At 33.3% G+C, this 21156-nt stretch overlaps 1 protein-coding gene across 3 annotated transcripts in view; it reads right to left on the reverse strand.

Moving 5' to 3' along the window:
• The window catches only part of LOC126755484 (longitudinals lacking protein, isoforms F/I/K/T-like), a 116254-nt gene extending 95607 nt beyond the window's left edge, over window positions 1-20647 (reverse strand). For 2 of the 3 annotated variants that reach the window (XM_050468080.1, XM_050468082.1), the window contains exons 1-5: window positions 19882-20646; window positions 4281-4699; window positions 3785-4208; window positions 2976-3533; window positions 2777-2857 (exon numbers count right to left, since the gene is read on the reverse strand). In XM_050468080.1, coding sequence (XP_050324037.1) covers window positions 2777-2857; window positions 2976-3533; window positions 3785-4208; window positions 4281-4454 — 1237 coding nt within the window. In that variant the 5' untranslated portion in view covers window positions 4455-4699; window positions 19882-20646. Of the gene's footprint in view, window positions 1-2776; window positions 2858-2975; window positions 3534-3784; window positions 4209-4280; window positions 4700-19881 lie in introns of all 3 variants that reach the window. The other variant, XM_050468083.1, reaches the window with a different exon arrangement.
• Between the last annotated feature and the right edge of the window lie 509 nt (window positions 20648-21156).

The following is a 21156-nucleotide window of genomic DNA, read 5'->3' on the forward strand; positions in this document are numbered from 1 at the left end:
AGGTAGCAGCAAGGATTACAGGTACTTGAAAATGGCATACAAGGAATTATATATGTATACGATTATATGCTGGTGTTTCATAATACAGACAGTGTGTGACAGGATGCATTAGCATAATAATGAAATTTTAATATACATTAATATTCCATTGAAATGTGCACCTTGTCCAACCGATACCGTTGAACAAAGAATACTCACCTGATTTGGCGACAGCTTGCTTGTTTGCTACTGATGTTGTTAACGGTGTGGCGATGAAGATGTTGATGACGATGTGGCATGAAACGCACAGTACCTCGCTGCAGCATGCTTTACGCATGCTCACAGCTACATGTTTCAGCCAAACCTTACGGCAGCCACGGCAACGAGGTGTCCAACAAAACAACCAGCCAAATTATGTAGGTAACAGAACTTCCAATTTTCTTACGCACACATATCAACACTTTGTAGCACTTGTTTGTTTTTACACTTTCAACACCGTTAAACAAAACTTTAAAAAAATTACACGACTTTTTGAAGCAGAAAGTCGCGTAGTTGAAAAGAAAACGCGAGCAAATGCACGAGTGTACCGAGCCGAAAAGAGTAACGAATATTTGACAGCCACTGTGCCATGCACTAAGCACGACCACAGCGTCCGCCAACGCACGTATCCTAAGATTTTAGCGCATACTTTGCTTAGATTGCCACTTAAAATAATATTTATATAGAAAATAAACTAAACAATTGAGTCCCGTCAACCAACGAACATAAAAATTATATAACTTAAATACAAAAATGTAAAAATAAAATAAAATTATGTAACACTTTGTATTTCTGACAAGGCTTACGCCATAGCTAAGCTTGTGTATATGCACAGGAAGAGTTAGCATGCATCCGCCTGCGCACACACACGACGCTATAAACACGTGTGTGCTTGTGTTGTGTGTGAGAGTGTGTGTTGGTACAATTTACACACGTTACTGCTTATTTACGTACATTAAAACATATGAAACAAAGGCAATTGCCATAAAAAATTTCAATTCTTACAAATGAAGCCTGCACTTCAAATAACAAAAACTCAATCTTCACCCAAAAGAAAATATACTAAAAAACAAAAAAATATGTGGTGATAATGTCAGCTTAGTTACCAGCTAATCAAATGCTTTGTGTTAATACGACAAAAAAAAATATACTATGATATATGAGAAGCGACGAAATGAGTTTTTGAGAATGACATTTTGAATGTAAGCGATTTACAGGTATATATAGTGGACGTGAGCGTGAAGGGTATATGGTTTGTATTGCTAATATGTGTATACAAATTAGAAACAAAAAAACACATTTTCGTTACTGCGCGCGTACGACGGACAGACTGACTGCACTAATATTCAATTATATATGATCATTAATATTCAATTATATATGTATCTATGTATCATAAATACATAAAACATATAATAAATCTCAATGAATATATGAATTTCGATACATATGTATGTATGTATGAAGTGAAAAATGTGGCAATACTACTTGCATCAAAGCTGGTATTCAGAAGGAAAAAACTAATACTCGACTAAAAAACTTCGTTAAGCGGCAAATGTACATATTTTGTGAATGATTTCGAGAAAAAAAATATAAATAATAATAATAGCATATATATATACATAAGTAAATAGCTAAAGGGCATGTTTGTTCAAATATAAATGATAAAACAAAACGAATTCTACACCAGCACCAAAGTCAACAACTGAAAAACTACTATACGTAAACGATATTAGTACAATAAACGAACACAAATTAGCATAAATATGTATATATGTATGTAAGTTTGTCAAGCAAAATGAAATCAGAAGTACTATATTAAAAATAAATATTGTTGTAAAGTGTGTGTGTAAGTAAGTAAGAAGTAAGTAAACACAGTTGTGTGGTGTTAAAGAACAATAACAAATACAATACTTTAAAACTTGCATAGTTAATACAAAAAAAAACATTATTTAACAAAACTAACTAAACAAAGAAAGAGAAAGACAGTGGAAGTGGGCTGCATTGCATAGCTGTTGCTATTCACATTAAATGTTAACTAAATAAACATATTTGTGTTTTCAAATATATGTTGTATATATATATGTAGCACATTTTTGGTTTTAGTTAATGTAAGTATTAAATTTTAAACTCATTATATTTAGCAGCACCACTCTTCCTTTCTTCGCATCTTACATGCTGCTCTATGTAATTTAAAGTATAATCAAAATTAATTTGCTTGTTTTTAATTCTTTTCTAACGCAAACTTTTCTTAAATTTCGTTGTTATATGTATCTACTAGATTTTTAGAATTTACTGTCACTGTGACACAGCAATAGTAGCTTCTTTGAGCACGACTAATAAATTTTGTAACTCCTAATTTTAAATATTTTTTTTTTTATTAATTTAAACAATTTAAGCTACAAACTCAAATAAATTATATGGTATAAGTACATATACGCATGTACATACATAGCAAAGTGTAAAGAAAAAATGTTAAACAATCAAAGAAACAAAAACTAAAGCAAAAAAAATGTAAACAAATATGTAAACTTTCACTTTTCACTAGTTGCCCATTTTTCCGTATTACACTAATTGCTATTGTTTGTGGATGTTAAGTTTTCATTTTGCATCCATTTTCGCATTAATACTTTGCAACTAATAGTGTTTGTAAAAAAGTATTGTTCATTCAATCTTTGGCATTTTATCTGTCGTGCTCTTTTTAGCTTTCTTTGCTTTTTTCATATATGCTTTGCTTTGACTTATTACACTAGCTCACCTTGTGGATCCCGTTGCTGTGCTTCTTGTGGCGCCAATAATAACTCGTCCTGAGATCTGTCATGTTGCCACGGTGCATATCCTTTAAATAAGAAAAACACAAAAACAAATTAATCACAAACGTATAATTTACAAAACTAAAAATTCCAAAATTGCGTGCAATTATTTTTGTAGTTCAGTTAAATTTGCCATTGTCTCACCTTGACTCGATCCTTCACCGGCTTGACTTGTACCGGCATTTTGATCTAAATCATCCATACCCATTTCCTCATCGTCTAATGTTAAATCTTCAACGGTTTCCTCATTGCCTTCTTCTTCATATTCACTTTTCGGTTCGATTACCATTTCGGCAGTTTCTTTACCAGCAACACCAGGTGCCGATGACTTTTGTTTGTGATTGGACTTTTCACCCTTAAGATGTTCAACATTTTGTTCGTCTCCGGTACCAACTACACCCACTGTTGGTATATTTTCTGAATTCATGGCATCGCTTGCTCCCTTAACGCTTTCAGTCTTTTTGGTAATGTTTGTGGTCATTTGCTGAGTAGTGCCTTGTGTGCTAACTATGGAACCAGTTGCTGCTAAAACACCACTTGAACCGGTCGATAGTGCGGATGCCGAAACTGGAAGTGAAGAGGTGGCTGCCGCTAAGGCCCCAACCCCAGTTAGACTTGCATTGGTTTGTGGTTGCTGTTGTTGTTGTGGTTGAAGTGACGATTGATTGATTTGAGAAGAGTTGGAATTGTCATGAACGTCTGCTGTAAACATTAAAAATATTCGAATTAATTCATGTTGCTTTAAATATGATATACATATATTTTATTGGTTTCTAAAATTGTGTCAAAATAAGTCTTAAGAATTCTTCACAAATATATTAATACTTTAAAATCGAGTGTAATATTGTTAAATCAAAATAAAACTTTTCTATTCCTCATTCAATTTGTTTGTTTGGAATTTTGAGATGATGAAAACCAATATTATATTAAAATTTTGCTTTTAAGATACTTACCGGACATAGCATTTTCGACACTCCTGCGTCTAACTTTCCTTCGACGTCTAGATGGACTAGATGAGCCCTCGCGGGATCCTGATATATCGGCAGTCTCCATGGGGGATGGTCCAACACGAGGACGTTTCGACTGCGTCTGCTCGAGTGTATAGCCACTCAATTTACCACCACCACCGATACTACTACCACTTCCAGGTACATTTAAACCACGGTGTTGTTCTGTTTTCGGCGTACTACCACTGCGGTTGTCTGACAGACCTTTGATTTGCAGTGATTCCGCAGCTTTTAGCAATGCAGCTAATTGATCCTGCGAAATATTAACTTCCCCACGATACATATAGTCCATCATGGCACGCAATTCTTGGTATTTGACATCCTTCAAAATGAATATCGGATGTTTATCATACTGCTGTTGCAGTAAAGTCTAAAAATATACAAAACAAACACATCAATCAATTGAAATTTGCAATTTTCTAAGGTATATAAATATACTTACGGCAAAAAATGGACTGCACGCAGACAGCACCACTTTATGAGCTTTAAGGAATTTTCCCTCAGCGGCTAGTGTGCAATCGACAAGTGTTTGATTTTCTAACAGAGTGTCGAATACGCTAATTAGCGTGCTCTGATGGTTGTTCCACCGAAGACAAAACTGCTGATCGTCCTCCATGGCGCCAACTGACAGCGATGGTCCCACGAGGATGTAGTTATGACGCCAATGTTAAAAGCAGTTTTGTTTGATGATGGGCAATTTATGGTGATTATATGGGGAAACCAATCCCGCAAAAGATTATAATTTTGCAGTTCTTAATTCTGTTTTTGTAGACGTTGAATGAATGTAGTTAGAAGTGTAATACCAAAATGTTATAACTAGAGAATTCCTTCACAATATTGAAACTGCAACAGTAATTGTAACTGAAATATAAAAAGAATAGATTAAGATTAAAATATTTATTTTTTTCTGGTATTTATTTTCAATTAATATTATTCTTAACTTTTTGTACATACACAACAATATCACATAAATTGTTATTTGCTTTTTATTCGGCAAAGCAGTAGAGTAAATAAATATTCGACCGGCTACCCGAATAACTTCAATTTAATTTCGGAATATCCAAATTATTTAAGATCAAAAATAAACGTTAACTTCGACAAAAAAAAGGTTCCATACAAAAACTTGTACAAACTAGATTGTACCATTGCTTTAACCAATAATCCGAGTCAAGTTTGTGAAGATATCTTGTCAAATAAGAAAGTTTTCCGCAGAGGATCATGCTTTTGATCGTTCATAAACTCAAAAATTGAGGGACTAGGTTTGCATATAACCAGACGGACATGGCTAAATCGATTAATTACGCTAATATTTATATTTGATCATTAATAAATGTACCTCCATAGGTACTTTATGGTGTCTCCGTCGTTCCCTTCTGAGTGTAACATACTTCGTGACAATGTCAGTATACCCTATTCAGCTTGTAATGAAATATGATTTAAGAAAATATTATGTTCCTCTGCAATATTTAGAATTACAACTGATCATGTTAATAAAGTGATGGAAGCTTCAATGAATTCCATGGGAGCTCAACAATATTTGTCCCATATGTGGAGATCTATACTAATTTGCATATACTGACCGCCAGCTACCTAACCAGAAGTTGTATACTGGTCTTCAAAAATCTAACATTTATTAAAAAACCAGAAATACTAAATTATTAATATATATTACATCTAGTTTGTTCTACAATAACAATGTTGTATGTTTGTATATGTATATAACATATGTACATCGAAGCAAACTTTATGCTTGTTTTATCTCGTTTTAATATTTATCAAAAATGTATCTGCAAGTGGTGCAGCATGTGACTTTCTAACACAAGGCAATTTTCTCTCACTTTTTTAATGCAAACATGGCCCAAAGTTGCCACGGTTCACACCAACAAAAAATTATGAACGAAAATTCTTCAATATTTTTGTTTAAAGAATACACCATTTGTTATTAAAATATACATTCACACACAGTTTTTTGTTGTTATTTGATAACATTGGCAACAGATATGTAAACTTGATTTGCATTAGCGTATAACAGCAGCAAAATATATAACTTCTGGACACAAATACCTTCTTTATATGTATGAGTACTTATCTACCTTCAATACTTTTAGTCACTATGTGAGTTCACTCTTCACTGTATCGATTGAAATGCACTTTCTCTACGAATAGTTGAGGAATATATGCTAAATATATCAAAAATACATAGAAGCAACTCAAAAGAATATACAATCTTCAAAGGACAAACTTATGATTAGCAGCCAAACAGCCGAGTCAGCTAGCTAGTATGTATAACACAATAACATGTTGTGAGAACAGTAGAAGAAAAATTCGAACAAAATGGAAGCACCGTTAATATGAATGTGGGGATAAATTACTACTACCACCGTTAACAGCTCAAATGCGACCAGCGCAACAACAAATAGCATAGATTAAACAACCAACATGTCTCGACTTCGTTTTGCTGTCACCACCGCGCGAAATTATTGTTCGGCTTCCCGCCCGACGTTCGATTTCGTAGCTAGCGTACAGTTTGCGCTCGTTACTTTTCCTCCCCAACAGTGTTGCCACTGCTACTTTTTATTCTCTTCATTAAGCAAGCAATTTTGCCTGTTTTGCCAATAACGCCCGTTATTCTGCACTTTCCTTTCCTCGAGGAAATTCACCAACCAACGATTTTTTTTACCACTACTATGGTGTCCGAAAGTCTCTATGGACATAATTATGTACTTCAAAATTAAAACATCATACAAAGTTCTTTTTCAATTGCAGTTTCTTTAAAATGATTTTTTTTAATAATTATTTTTCATAAATGTGCATATATATTTTGTGAAATAATCCATACTTGAAGAGAAAAAACACCTTCAGAATATCATGCAAAGCAACGAAACTGTTATGCTGATGCACGTATACACACACATATCAATTAGTTGGCATAATTTCACTTGATTTTCTTTAACACTCCACGTTGTACTTTTCGATATTGTACTCATATACACACATACATATATGTATATATACTTATGATTATTTTTATACGAAGATGTAAAGTATTTCTTCAAATACAAATATTTTTATCAACACATATTTCCTTATCAAAAAACCAAAGCAGCACACATACACTTCATATGTATGTATTTATGTACAACATAAATGTTTAAATAACTCACATTTTCCAGACTTCAACTTTCTTTTTCACCAAAACAACCGCGAAAAATTAAGCAGACACAAACAAAAGCTCCAACAGCCTAAACTCAACTGGCGCATCACGAACGACAATCCACAAACGAGAGGTAAACAGGCCAGCCAGCAATACAGCAATAGCAATAGCCGACGCCATATAATATAATAACGAGTTTGCCGCTGTCCCTCAATTTCTCAGTTTTACGTGCGAAACATATTAAGGGAAATCATAGATTCTCTCTCCTACTGAAGCAGCATACTCAGGTACGTAATATGAACACGATCGCAAACGAGGGAAGAAATGAAGTAAGGGGAATTTTCGTTTCGTTCTCTACACTTGCATACATCTATATTATATTCAGGTACACAATTATGTACTAACTACTTTATCTACATGTAAATTTATATACCTTTTACTACATGTAAGTATGTATGTTTACCCTCCGGTTGCTAACTGCTGCACAACTCTGCTTTTATTTAATGCAGAAATATTACAAAAAAAAAACATATACATATATACATACATATATGTATATAAATATATGCAAACATATTTATTACTGGTGGAATTGAAACAGAAGTGAACATGAAGAGAATCAAAGAAAATCATGAATTTCCGTCAAGGTTGCCAGCATACATGGAAAACTGAAAATCTTTAAGTAGCTTAGCTAATATCTAAATGAACACATTAAAGCGAAAAACATAAGACCGACCAACTTTTTGAAAAAAGAATTGCTAAACGAGTAAAAATAATGATGGATCAAAACATGGATAACGATAACATATTCGCATTTCCTTTTTTTACTTCATAGCAAAAGTTTGAAAGTTTCTTACATAAATCGGTGGATTGATCAGATTTAGAAAAAGATCACAGTATTAATTGACTTAGCTTTATAATAATAATAAGCATATTTATAAAATTTACATTCTTGATTTTTTCTAATAAAAATACTATACATATCTATATTCTTACAGCGGACATAAGTGCCAATGATCGTGGTTTGTAAGGCAAAGTCATTTATAATTGTATGTACATATATCCGGAACAAAACCAAAATTTATTTACACAAGTGACAGATTTTTAAAGTTATCCATTTTAAATATAAATTCGTCTTAAAGCAGGATCATATTGTCATATCCAACTTATGTTTCTGAAATTTTCCATCAATTTCACATTTCAATCTGGCCACTTACACGAAATTTTGATGGGAAAACAACCGCAAACGACGAAACTGTTGAAAATGAAACGTTAGTAACGAACAAGTTGGGGTTTTTTTTTAGCGGAGAACACGAAAAGTATTTCAAGTTCTCTGCGTTTAGGTATGTTATCGCCATCAATGAAGCATACATACATACAAAATGTTGCGAAGTTCAACTCTCCAGCAGTCATTTTCCCTTTTTATGCTACAAATTTATTCTAAAATATCAACCCACTAACAACTTGCAACATCTACACAAATATGTAGGCATTCGACAAATGGACGGATGTGTGTGCAATCATATGAGCTATATTTGTTGCCTTAAATTCTCTTCCTTACCCCTACTTTATTACATTTCCCCTCTTGTCATGTGCAGAGTTCTAAATTCTCTCCCCATGCTATTATTTCACAAACTCTCCTACATATATGTATGTATATACAAACACATTTACAAATTTAAGCACCCTTGCAGTCATTTTCGTTTTGAGAACATGCTTACATAGTTGTATCTAAACGTATAAACGTACGTGCGTATGTATGTATATGCCTACAAAGCGTCGATCAATATAAAGAGCCGTCGTTATGCTTACACATGCTCGTGCTTACATGAATGTATGTTTGTATTTATGTGTACATGGGGATCTTTAAAAGAAGCCTTAATTCACCCTGAAGTTCTGCGAGAATTTCGCGAGATTAGGGTAGTTTTCAAACCATAGGTACATGTATATTATTTACATACATATGTACATATGTATGTCTGCATGTTATTTATGTAATTACCATTTACGACCGGATAAAAAATTGCCACGTACATACATATGTACATATGTACATACGTGGAAAGTTCGTCAAGGCTACGCATAGACAGACCTCTGACGTTAACATCGCTGGTGAGTGCATGCAGTTCCTTTCGAAAAAAATTTAAATGAGTTTCAATAAATTTGCGAGATTGCACTGGAAAGTGTGGAGAGCGTTGTAACGTGATTGTATGTATGTACATGCATATGTATGTTCCAGAGATACATACTTACATATGTATGAAGATACTTGCACTTATGAGAGATCAACTAAACAATTTAGTTTTTGTTTCCCTTTTAACATTTTTTCTAACTATCATACAGAAAAGTTAAAGAAAATGCTAAAAGCGGAATGCTTTATACATACATATGTACATACATGTGTATGTATGAATAAATGTCATTTGATATCTACAGTGTGCGACAAAACTAAAGCACGGAATCTGCTTTGTCGGTATTTAACCGAATAAAATCATAAAGTAGGCATTACGTGATGTTTTATTGATTTGTATTATTAGTTCATGTATTCTTCTTTTAAAATTAGTAAAAATTAAACAAATTAACTTACTAAAATATTATATAAAATTAAATATATGAAGAACTCCAAAAATCTGGTGCGACAAAACAAAAGCACATAACTAAGAATTTACATTAATTGCACATTAATTGTTTGTCAAATGGTTTTTAATGATCAAAAATGTTGGATATGTGTAGTTATTACCTAATTAGAAAAATATTAATGCATATTCAGTTGCAGTTCGTCATGCAGTACGGTTGGTTGTATGTTAAAGAGAAAGATATTTCAATGGCTCGAAATAAGTATTCTGTTCATTTTAGAAAAAAATTTGTTAAGGATTTTAAGAAAAGAGAATCGGTTATGACTATTGCAAAAAAGTTTGGAATAAATCATCCTAATGTTTCCCGAACATTTAGCTGATTTGGCAAATCAAGCACTTTGGTTACAGCGCATAGAGGTAGACGGCCGTGGAGAGCAACCGAACGAGAGGATAAGGGAGTCATTCGGGCAATAAAAAATTACCCTTTTATATCGGCAATATCTATTGTAAGACAATTACGGTTAAATATATTACAGAGATCCATACAACGTCGAGCTGTCCATGGGGAATTTTCATGCTACCTGTAGCAAGTTATTGCAAAAAAGCCGTATTATTTATTTAAAGAACAGACTGGCGTGATTGGAATTTGTGAGGATGCACATAAATTGAGCGATTACCAAATGGCAAACTGTACTTTTTTCTGGCGAATCGAAGTTTAATATCAAAGATTGAGATGGGCTGAAGCTGGTAGGCAGACCAAAGGGACAACGCCTAAATCAACGTTATAAAACAAGCGCGGTGAAACAAGGTGGAGACAATGTACTAGTGTGGGGTTGTTTTCCAGGGAATGCAATAGGATAAATTCATCATATAAACAGTATAATGGACAAATATAAGCATAAAAATATTTCTCAGAATATTAATGCTGCCACATCTTGCAAAATAAATGGCTTTAAAATGGAGTTATCAACATGACAACGACCAGAAACACATTGCTATTTGTGTAAAACAGTGGTTTGTTGATAACGGGAATGAGGTTTTGAAGCGACTCGCACAATCACCTGATCGCAATCCCATAGAGAACCAATGGTAAATTGTAGATCGAAAAATCAGACTTGAGAATTGTAAAAATAAGGCCGTTTTATACATTCAAGTGAAGGTAGCATGGAAAAGCATTTCCTGGGACATATCAAATAAATTAATTGAGTCCATGCCTAGCCGATGTGCAACTGTATTGAAAAATAAGGGATACGCAACCAAATATTGAAAGACATACATTTTTCAATCATAAAATCATTTCGTGCTTTTGTTTTGTCGCACCAAATTTTTGGAGTTTTTCATATATGGTATTTTATATATTTTTTTAATAAGTTAATTTGTTTAATTTTTACTAATTTTAAAAGAAGAATACATGAACTAATAACACAAATCAATAAAACATCACGTAATGCCTAATTTATGATTTTATCGAGTTAAATACCGACAAGTTAGATTCCGTGCTTTAGTTTTGTCGCACACTGTACATACATATGTACATATCATTCAAATTTATTATGACATCACTGAAACCTTTAAAATTTACGAAGTTCAATAAATTTTTAACGATTTTATCAGCTGTTCATTTATGAATATACATACATACATACGTATATTTTTGTTTAAAATTTAAAGAATATGTGTATTTGCTTTGAGTATAATTATCGAATTAACCACACTAATATAAAGTGGTGGCAAATCTAATATCTTGTATATTGTGTAAACAATTGAACAAGTTTTTCCTCCGCAGTGGCACGAATAATTTACCAAACATTTTCATCTTGTTAAGTTCTGCATGCATACATACATACATTCTTGTGGTTCTATATAGTGGAAATATAGACAGCTGGAGACTTGCGTTAGCGATTGAACGTGACCTATGAGCGTATGTACATACATACATAAGTACCGTCCCAACAAAGACCATATCTCCACTAGTCTGGAGAAATTGTTTTTCTGCGTGGAGCAAACAAAAAAACTTTTACGTTGGTACCTGAAAAAATTTAACTACCTAAGATGGCGATTTCAACGTACACTTTGACATATTAAGATATTTAAATATGTACATATGTGTGCGCATTTGTGCCCTCCAAATACCATATACAAATTCATTTGACCATTAGTGCAGATAATGGCTTTCTACAAAGATCGTTTTTCTAATTCACTACCAAGTATTTTTCCTATTTTCAAGGCCAATTGCTATGACATTAGTTCAACAATTATCAACTTAGTCAAAACGATCGGCTTAAAAAATATTTATTATTAAAAATATGAAGGGATATACAATACATACATACATACATATACAGAATAGAACAGATTTTGGATACAAGGCCATTTAGGAGTATCTTGCATACATGTATGTACATATATTCGTACATATGTACATATATGTACAAAAAGGTTGATTTCAGTTATTTTCAAAAGAATCTGTTAAAATATGCTTCCAAGTCAAGTTCTGTAACAGAACTTCAGGATATAACAAGAATTAATTCATTTGTTTATAGCCAAAATTTTTCAAGATACGTACCAAATTAGAAAAGCGACTTTTTATTTATGTTTTTATGGGACGTGAGCTGTCTATTTATCGATAAGTTATATTTACTTTCATTATTTTTCGCACAAAATTTCTACAAATCGTAGAATTCAATATTTTAAGTCTTTTTTATGGCGTTGAAAGCTTAAGGATCTAAAGGTAGGTTAGGAGTTCGAATTGAGTTTAGATAACGAAAACCAAGTGGCTAAAAAACAAAGGAGTAATACGGAAAAAAGTGAGAAAATATTGCCTGTTTCTACATTCCTAGCGCTGCTTATAAACTTTTAATTAGTTTATACTTCATTATCAATCTCTTTTGCCTAAACCATAACAAGACTATGAAAATAAATTAAAACTTTTAGAACTTGCAAATTCAAATTATTTGAAGTTTCTCGGTATGCTCCTTCACAACTACAAATTAAAATGAACTAATAATTATATTTTAACTTTTTATGTCTTTGACACTTTTTGATAAAGGATTCAAGATAAAAATTTAATTTTGATTTCAGCCGAGTTGTCTATTAAAATCAATGTCGATCAATGGTAAACATATGTATGTAATTGTACATATATGTATGTATGTACATATGTACATAAATATTTAAAATATTTGTAAGTATGTATATTAAATTGCTTTGGAAATAAGCATACGAATTATGTATCGATCAATCATAAGCATGAAATCGATTTTTCCTACCTATTTCATGTTAATTTGTACACTTGACAGTACATAAAACAAAACATACAAGTAAATATATGTATGTGTGTACATTTATACAATTACACCAAAAATAGCACTGTAATACGCACACCATTAATTCTGATCCTATAAAGCGCAAATTTTCAACTGGAGAAAGCTTCGCGTATATACATATGTACATATGTATGTATGTATGTATATATTGTATCCAGTTCGTAATATAAACATTAAAAAAATTTAAATACATTTGCATTTATTTATTTTTTTTAAGTTATATTTACATTTATAAATGCACAAGCATAACTTTGAGGGATATTTGACAATGACAGTGTACATTCACCACATACAGCTATGGACATATAAATGGCACATTCATTTAAGTATACTTTCATATGCTAAAGTATCTTTAATATTCTTTCAAACAACCAAGTTTTTGTGGTTTTCTGAAAGTTTATTCCATACATCTAAAATATAGCACAAACTCAATTTCGAATTCACTAATTACACAAAAAAAATTATGAAAAGGTAGAAAAAGTGGTAAAATTAGATGGACGCATAAATGGCACAATCTGCAAAAGAGGGGAAAATTCGAGTTAAAAACGTGTTTTTATCTGGTTCTTTTGTGTACAAACAATTTAGTAGCTAATATTTTGTGCTGTAGCCTTTGTTTTTAATGACTGCTTCACACCTGCGACTCATACTCTCAACCAGTTTTTCACACTTGGTCTTAGGTATGGCATGCCAAGCTTCCTGAACGGCAGCCCAAAGATTGTCCAGATTTTTATAATTTTTCTTCGCGACTCTAATCTTGACTTCATTCCATAAGTTTTCAATGGGATTTAAGTCGGGGCTCTGCGCTGGCCAATCTAAGACATCGATTTTCTCCGCACTAAACCAATTCTTAACTAGTTTAGAGGAGTGTTTGGGGTCATTGTCTTGCATAAATTTCCATTTAATTGGCATGTTATCGAAGGCATATGGTTCCATACGATGTCTCAAAATGTCTAAGTATTGAAACTTATCCATCTTGCCGTTTATCCGTACGAGTGGCCCTATGCCATGCCAGGAAAATGCACCCCAAACCATAATGTTTCCGCCCCCGTGTTTGATTGTCTTCTGTGTGAACCTTGAATAAAATTCTTGGCTTTTAGGACGATGAACAAAGACTCTTCCATCTGGCCCTATCCTGTTGATCTTCGTTTCGTCACTCCACAATATGTTTTTCCAAAAATTGATTGCTTTTTCTTGATGGGCTCTGGCGAAGGCCAATCGTTTAGAAATGTTTTTTTTTGACAGGAGTGGCTTCTTCCTAGAAATGCGCCCAAACAAGTTTGCTTCATTCAGTCGTCTCCTGACAAGCCTACAGGATATTTCTGTATCCAATGATTGGTTGATATCGGCTGCTATCTGTCGTGATGACTCGAATTGGTCATTTTTGGACATTCTTACAATAGCAGCATCCGTACGCGCATCTGTTTTTCGAGGCCTTGGTTTTCGAATTTGTGATTTTATCAATAAATCAGGGTTCTTCACACATGAATTAATTGCATTGTATACTTTTTTCCGAGAAATATTTAAATTTTTAGCAATTTCGGCCACTTTCTGTCCTCCTTCATGCATTTTCCATATGATTCGTCTTTCTTCTATTGTGGTATGCTTTCCTGATCCCATTTTCTATAAATTATTTACTCAAAATACTTCTGATAAAAAACTATCCAACTATGGTAAATATCATGCGCTTCTATCGAAGTTTACGCGGGAACTGTGTATGCAAATTAGTTTGTGCCATTTACGTGTCCATTCAATATTAGTGTTGTTTACACAAAATTGATAACGGTAAATAATTAGCAAAACATAACGGAATATTTCGCCGCTGCAGATATGAGAGCTATTACGGGACAAAGTTGGATGCAAAAAGTTTGACATTTCGAGCAATTTTTAATGGACAATTTTTAACATTTAGTTGAAATATAATTTTGTGCCATTTATATGTCCATAGCTGTACATACATACATATGTAATACAAACAGACTCGCAATGATGAAAATGGTACGCGGAAAAATCAAAATGGCTGCCATCGCACCGGTGGCAGACAATTTACAAATGGCTGCCATTTCCATTGTTTGTCTCCGCCACTGGCCGAATTTCAAAAAAAAAAAAGCAAAACAATAAATGATGGTCTCTCTCCAATTTCCCCGTAATTCTTATTAACTTCTATTTTAAGATCAGATTTACGAAGTGAAACTTTAAGAAGTTTCCTCTTCGCGTCTATTGTGTAAGGAGACAGCGCACACACGCACGCACTGTCATTTAAATGTATGCTTGTGTGCATATATGCGTTCATGTGTGTGTTTGTTGTATGGATATGTGTGTGTATTTGCATACAAAACGCAAGTGCATTCGTCAAAACGTGCACTTATGTAATGATGATTTGAAAAGCGTTTCGAACATTAAGAACCGTTTGTAATTTCAACTAATTAACTTGTTTCCTAAACACATAGGCACCAAAAACAAGTGTTTTTTTTTAAATAAATTAGTAGCACTGGTTAGAATACTGTTTGAAAAGGAGAGCAAAAATGAAAAAATAAAAACAAAAACAAAAAGCATTTAAGAATGTCACACATCAATGTTTGCACTGCATTTACAAATTTGCACACAGCAATACATACATACATACATGCATACATAAATATGCACATGCGTTCTGTTATCCATGAGAAATACTGTTTTATTGTGGGATTCACTCGCTGTATGAACATATGAGCGCTCGTTGCGCTGCTCCATGCATTCGCTGTCGTTGTTCGTCAATAAGTCACAAACTTACGAAAATACATACATACATATGTACATATACACATATGATTGTATGAATGTTTGTTTAAATATTTATGCAGAATACACATATTTTGTTTTGTTGTTGCTGTTATTACTTTTTTAAGCATGCTTTGCACATACATATGTATGTACATACATACGTATGAGGGAATACACTGGTTAAGTTCTCATTTCACCCACACACATGCACATTAATTTAGCTCATTGCACCAATACACGGGCGCATAGAAAATGCAAATATTTACATATCTACATACAAATGTACATAAATGTGCAAATGTACCAATTAGAGAAAAAGTACAGCTGCCTGCTTCGAATACATATGCAATTATACGTATTTTTGTATAATTGTGTGTGGTTGTAAGTGCTCGCATACATAAAATTCACATAGGTCATCATTTAGATACACTCACGTACATAAATATACAATATATAAGTATATACATAGATATGCCACATAGAAAACCTATTGGCACACCCAATAAATTAATTTGAAGTGATCATGTTTTATTTGCGCACAGAAATTTTTCGAATGTTTTCAGCTTTCAGCATTTGGCTTTTACTTGTTACTTTTTCATATTTTTTTATTTATTGTATGTAGGTAAAAATGCTTGTGAATGTGTAATTTTTAAACTCTGCTCTGCAAAATCTTTATTCCATGTTCGCCAGCTGCATTCACACACACGCACACACACTTTCATAAAATCACACATTTGTATGCATGTACTTATTTTTCGATTTCAACTTTTTCAATATGCTTTTTCGTGGTTATTGTGAAACTTTTGAGTAAGTTTGCTACTGCTTTTCACTGTCCTGCACAAAACACGCACTAATTCGTGAAAATTTTCAATTTTTTCAACTTTGTATACATACATTAACACATACATATGTACATATCTATGTAAAATAGAAACAAATATGTTAAATATTTTTAATTTTTACAGAAATTTACTTTTTTTAGCTCCTTATTTTTGTATCCATAAGTGTATGAAAGTTTTTCCAACGCCCGTTGCGGAGCTGAGACTCCAAACGCTTTTAATCATGCACGACGTCGCTTCAACTGCAAAAGTTCGCCATGCCAGCACGAGCTTCGACCAGAGAACTTCAAATTCGTTTCCATCTTCGAAAAATTCAATACACTGTCAAGTGTGCTTGCCTGAGTGTGTGTGTTTATGTATGAGAGAAAATCCACGCACACATGGACACCTGTTCGGCGCTCTCACCAACACGTTCAGTTAAGTCACTTGAAAGCGTTATGTGTGTAAAGTTTCGGTAAGGAAAAGCAAAGTGCGGGCGCTAAAGTGCTAAGCAACGAAATAATTTATTTTGTTATTGTTAACATTAACATTTACATATGTATGTATGTATGTAGAAACATACGTAAGTGCATTTGTATTTGATGACAGGTCCATATTCACATTACATACATATTTCACAAAACTTTGAAACATTTACGGAATGTTTAATTTATTTAAAAGTACGTACATATGTACATATGTATGTTTTTGTACATTTTTGAGAAAAATATTGTTGAAAATATAATAATATTGTGTTTTAACCCTTTATTAATTTTTCTATAGTAGCATCAGAAAGAGTTCTAAACATCTTAGAAACGCTAACTTCGTCTGCACCGAAGCTATAACATAATTCCAAGTTTTCCTTACAATAACTTGATTTTCAAGTTTTTTCGCCAAATGAAAATATTTTCCGATCGTTATTGTTGTTGTTGTAGCGGCAGAAATCTGCCGAGTTGCCAGTCCACGAACGGATAAAAATCCGAGTTCATTTCGGTTATGTACACCCGACTGTCGTGGGATTGAATTCCGATCGTTCAGTTTGTATGGCAGCTATACGCTACAGTGATCCGATCTAAACATTGTTTCGGTGATTGCATTATTGCTTTAGACTATAACCCGTGCCAAATTTCGTCAAGATAGCTTTTTCATACAAGCACTTGATTCCGATCATTCAGTTTGTATGGCAGTCATATGCTATCAGCGGTTCCCACAAATGAGGAGCTTTTTGGGAAGAACGTCAGATCGATATTTCCAAAATTGAGTAACTAGTACGCATATATACAGACGGTTAGACAGACGGACATAGCTGAACCTACTCGGCTCGTCACACTGGTCAGGGAGACCTTATCTCCGACATATCCTTCCGGGTGCTACAAATTTCGTGCCCACTTTATATACCTTATTCAGGTTATATAAATCACTACAGTTGATAGAACAAAGCTTAGAAAGCCCTTTAAAACAAATAATTAGATAACAAACATTTACCCAAAGCTATTTTTAATAAGAATTAACATAAGGTTTAGAAGCTTTTGTGCTCTTATCTATTAAATTAAGGGATTTGTTAAAGAAAAACACACATCTGAACAAACAATTCCTTTGCACAATCTGTCGGCCGTTCGTTTTTTCAACAAATTTCAGTTAGATATCTCTTAAATTGGTGGAAACCGAGAATGAGAAAAATACCTACTAATTACGACAATTTCATTCCGGTACTTTTCTTGGACTGCATTTGACAGAAAAATACACGTGACGTGTGCCGTCCAACAACCTTATTTAAATTACTTGTTAGTACGCTTCGTTCATGACGTTGCGAGTCGCAATCCTGTCACTGTCTTCTTGGAAACAGGCAAGCATAACGAAGTGACGTGGATTTCCTTAATTTTTTTCATTAAAAATTACAACAGCATCGCCCGCAGAAGTATGGTTGTAGATCCAAAGCAGAATTTGTACTTGAATTCAAGCGAACGCCAACCAAACCAAATGTGTCTTCTACGGTTGAGCTAATGTGATCGATTTTTATGCGCCATGCTTCGGTTGAACCAAAGAGAGGTACGTATGTAGTTGGCGTCGGCGCAATTCAGTGCTTATGATATGATTTTTAAGACTCTTTTTTTAATCCTAAAATATCTATGATTTTGGGAATGGATCCACAGTGTTTTTGATGTGCTAAAGGGAACCAATGAAAGGTACTGCTTGAATACCACTAGTTTAGGTCAATTTAGTTCATTTGTTCATGATAATTTTGCTATTCGGGCTAATAACAATATAGTAATATTCTTTTTTCAATACAAAGAAATTTATTAAACCGGAATTATATCTTTGTTAAATACTAATTAATGTTTCGTTTCAATTTTGATTTGAATTTGACTTTACGTACCCATATAAACCAAAACATCAAATGATTCCTTTGAATCTGCAACTTAGATAGAGTAAGTGAATTCCTGATTGCTCACTCGTTGGGTTGGGGTACAAATTGTAGATGCTGGAGAAAGGTATTTTTATATGTAATGAAAACTTGTTATATATTGGCCTTTACTTGCGTGTCCATATAAATATTTTCCGACAAATAGCTGGTCCAACTAGTTTTAAGCAGCCTTTGAAAACAAAATGTTTCTATGTCAGAAATATTTACACCTCGAAGTTGGACGTTCTTCGTCGAATATGGGACTAGTTTTGTCAACAATAAACGCAAAAATTTCGGTTTTGTTGTTGTCTTTGGAAAGACCCAAGCTCTTCCCAAATTATTAGTTTTGTAGAATGTTGCCGAATTTTCAATCCCAAGTTGGTACGCGTCTTTAGAATTGATTGTTGAGAAAACGGCTTTATTGTTTATTTAATATGGAGTTAATGGTAATTTAAGGTTTCTGGTACTATTCTGGTATACTTTATAAAATAAAAGGGCACTCATATGGGGGGAAAAGTGTATACCATATACGAGACGTATGTATTTATGTAAATACATATTTTTGTAATACTTTAGTCACGTGTCATGGTATCTACAATTTACTACTCTATAATTATCAAAATAATAATGCATAAATATAAAAATGAATTTTTACTGCGTTTGAGATCTTCAATTCGTAAATACTTAGGAATACATGTTTATGTACATATTAAAAAGCACTTACTTTTGGCATTATTTTATTAGTTTAAAATGTATTTTAAATATTTTTGAAATATTTTTCGGTTATGACATCGCGAAAAAATAACTGTATTTGGTGTCACGCGGTACCGGCTTGCAATTACTAACTAATAACGTTGCTAAACTGGTATATTTCAATTTGTAGCTACTTAAAAAACATACATGTTTATATATACCTACATATTTGTATGCACAATTATATGCACACATACATATATATATATGTATATAAATAAAAAAATAAAAAATACAACTTTCAAAACTTACTTTTTAGGCACGCTCTCTCCGGTTCTCTTGCGAAGAGATGCATCAGGTAATGTTATGGTTCTAGCGCTGCACTTCTTAAGCTGCCAAACTTGCGTACATTTTTTATTTTTGTTGTTACAATATGCTCGTATGAGTGCATTTGTCATGCACCCTTCACTGACTGTCACACTTTCCGTACGACCTTAACACCAACTGTTTTTGCTTGACATGCACGAATTTTCCCCAACTTCTGGTTCCAATATACCTCACACAATACATACAAAAGCGAAAAAGCGTACCGATTTCACAGTTACTTATGTTCGAAAATGTTTAACACATAGCAGTTAATGGTTATGCAGTTGATCGTGTTGTTTAATTTTATTATTAAATATTTCTTCGTTTTTTCATTTGTTTTGTTAATTTTTCTTAGTTTTTCTTTACTTTATAAATTTCACACACACACACACAAATAAATAGCGCACACAAGCTTATATACGTTTATATTGTATATGTATGCATGTAAGTATTTCTATTTCTATTTTTTTTATTATTTCTTTTTGAACGAACGTGCAATTTGCGCTTTTCACGTTTATAAACTTTTTCCTTCTACTTTATAGCGTGTATGTTTGTATGTTTCTTTTGTGGTTTTGTATGTATGTATGTATGTGTATATGTACGCTAGTAACAATATTGGTGTTGCTTAGTTACTTAGTAAAAATGTAAGCAACTATCGTCCACCCGCTGGACCGACCGTATTCCTGAGAGCTTGTATTGTTACTGCGGCAGCCAGCTGAGCACAATATCGTCCGAACCCTCCAATGCGTCAGGCCAGGCAATTCGACAACTTTTCACATTTGAGGGGCACAAAAGCACACGACATACACGACGTTAACACAATTGTAATAGCAGCAACAACAACTACATGCAATATTGTACGAGATGAATGTGGCTTCGAGCCACCCCAATAGGTGTAGGTAAAGGCGCCTACCACCTCAACACTCAAGAATTCGCTCGCTCTCACGGCAGCGCGGCAACTCTCTTCTCAATTTAGAATGTTGCTGTGTGCATGTGTGTGTCTGCCTGTGTGCATAATATCCCCAAAACTATGAATAATGAATTGTTGTTTGTATGAAGATACATACATAAGCACATATGTATGTGTGCATGTATGTATGGGTCTACTTATGTGTGACGAACATATTGATCGTCAAAAGCTACGAAGTCTCTTTCAGAGTTTTAATAGAAACCTCACACCCACATTCGAGCAAAAATGAAATACACAGCCTACATAAGTGA

The sequence above is a fragment of the Bactrocera neohumeralis genome, chromosome 4 (assembly GCF_024586455.1).
Source record: "Bactrocera neohumeralis isolate Rockhampton chromosome 4, APGP_CSIRO_Bneo_wtdbg2-racon-allhic-juicebox.fasta_v2, whole genome shotgun sequence".
Lineage (NCBI taxonomy): Eukaryota > Metazoa > Arthropoda > Insecta > Diptera > Tephritidae > Bactrocera > Bactrocera neohumeralis.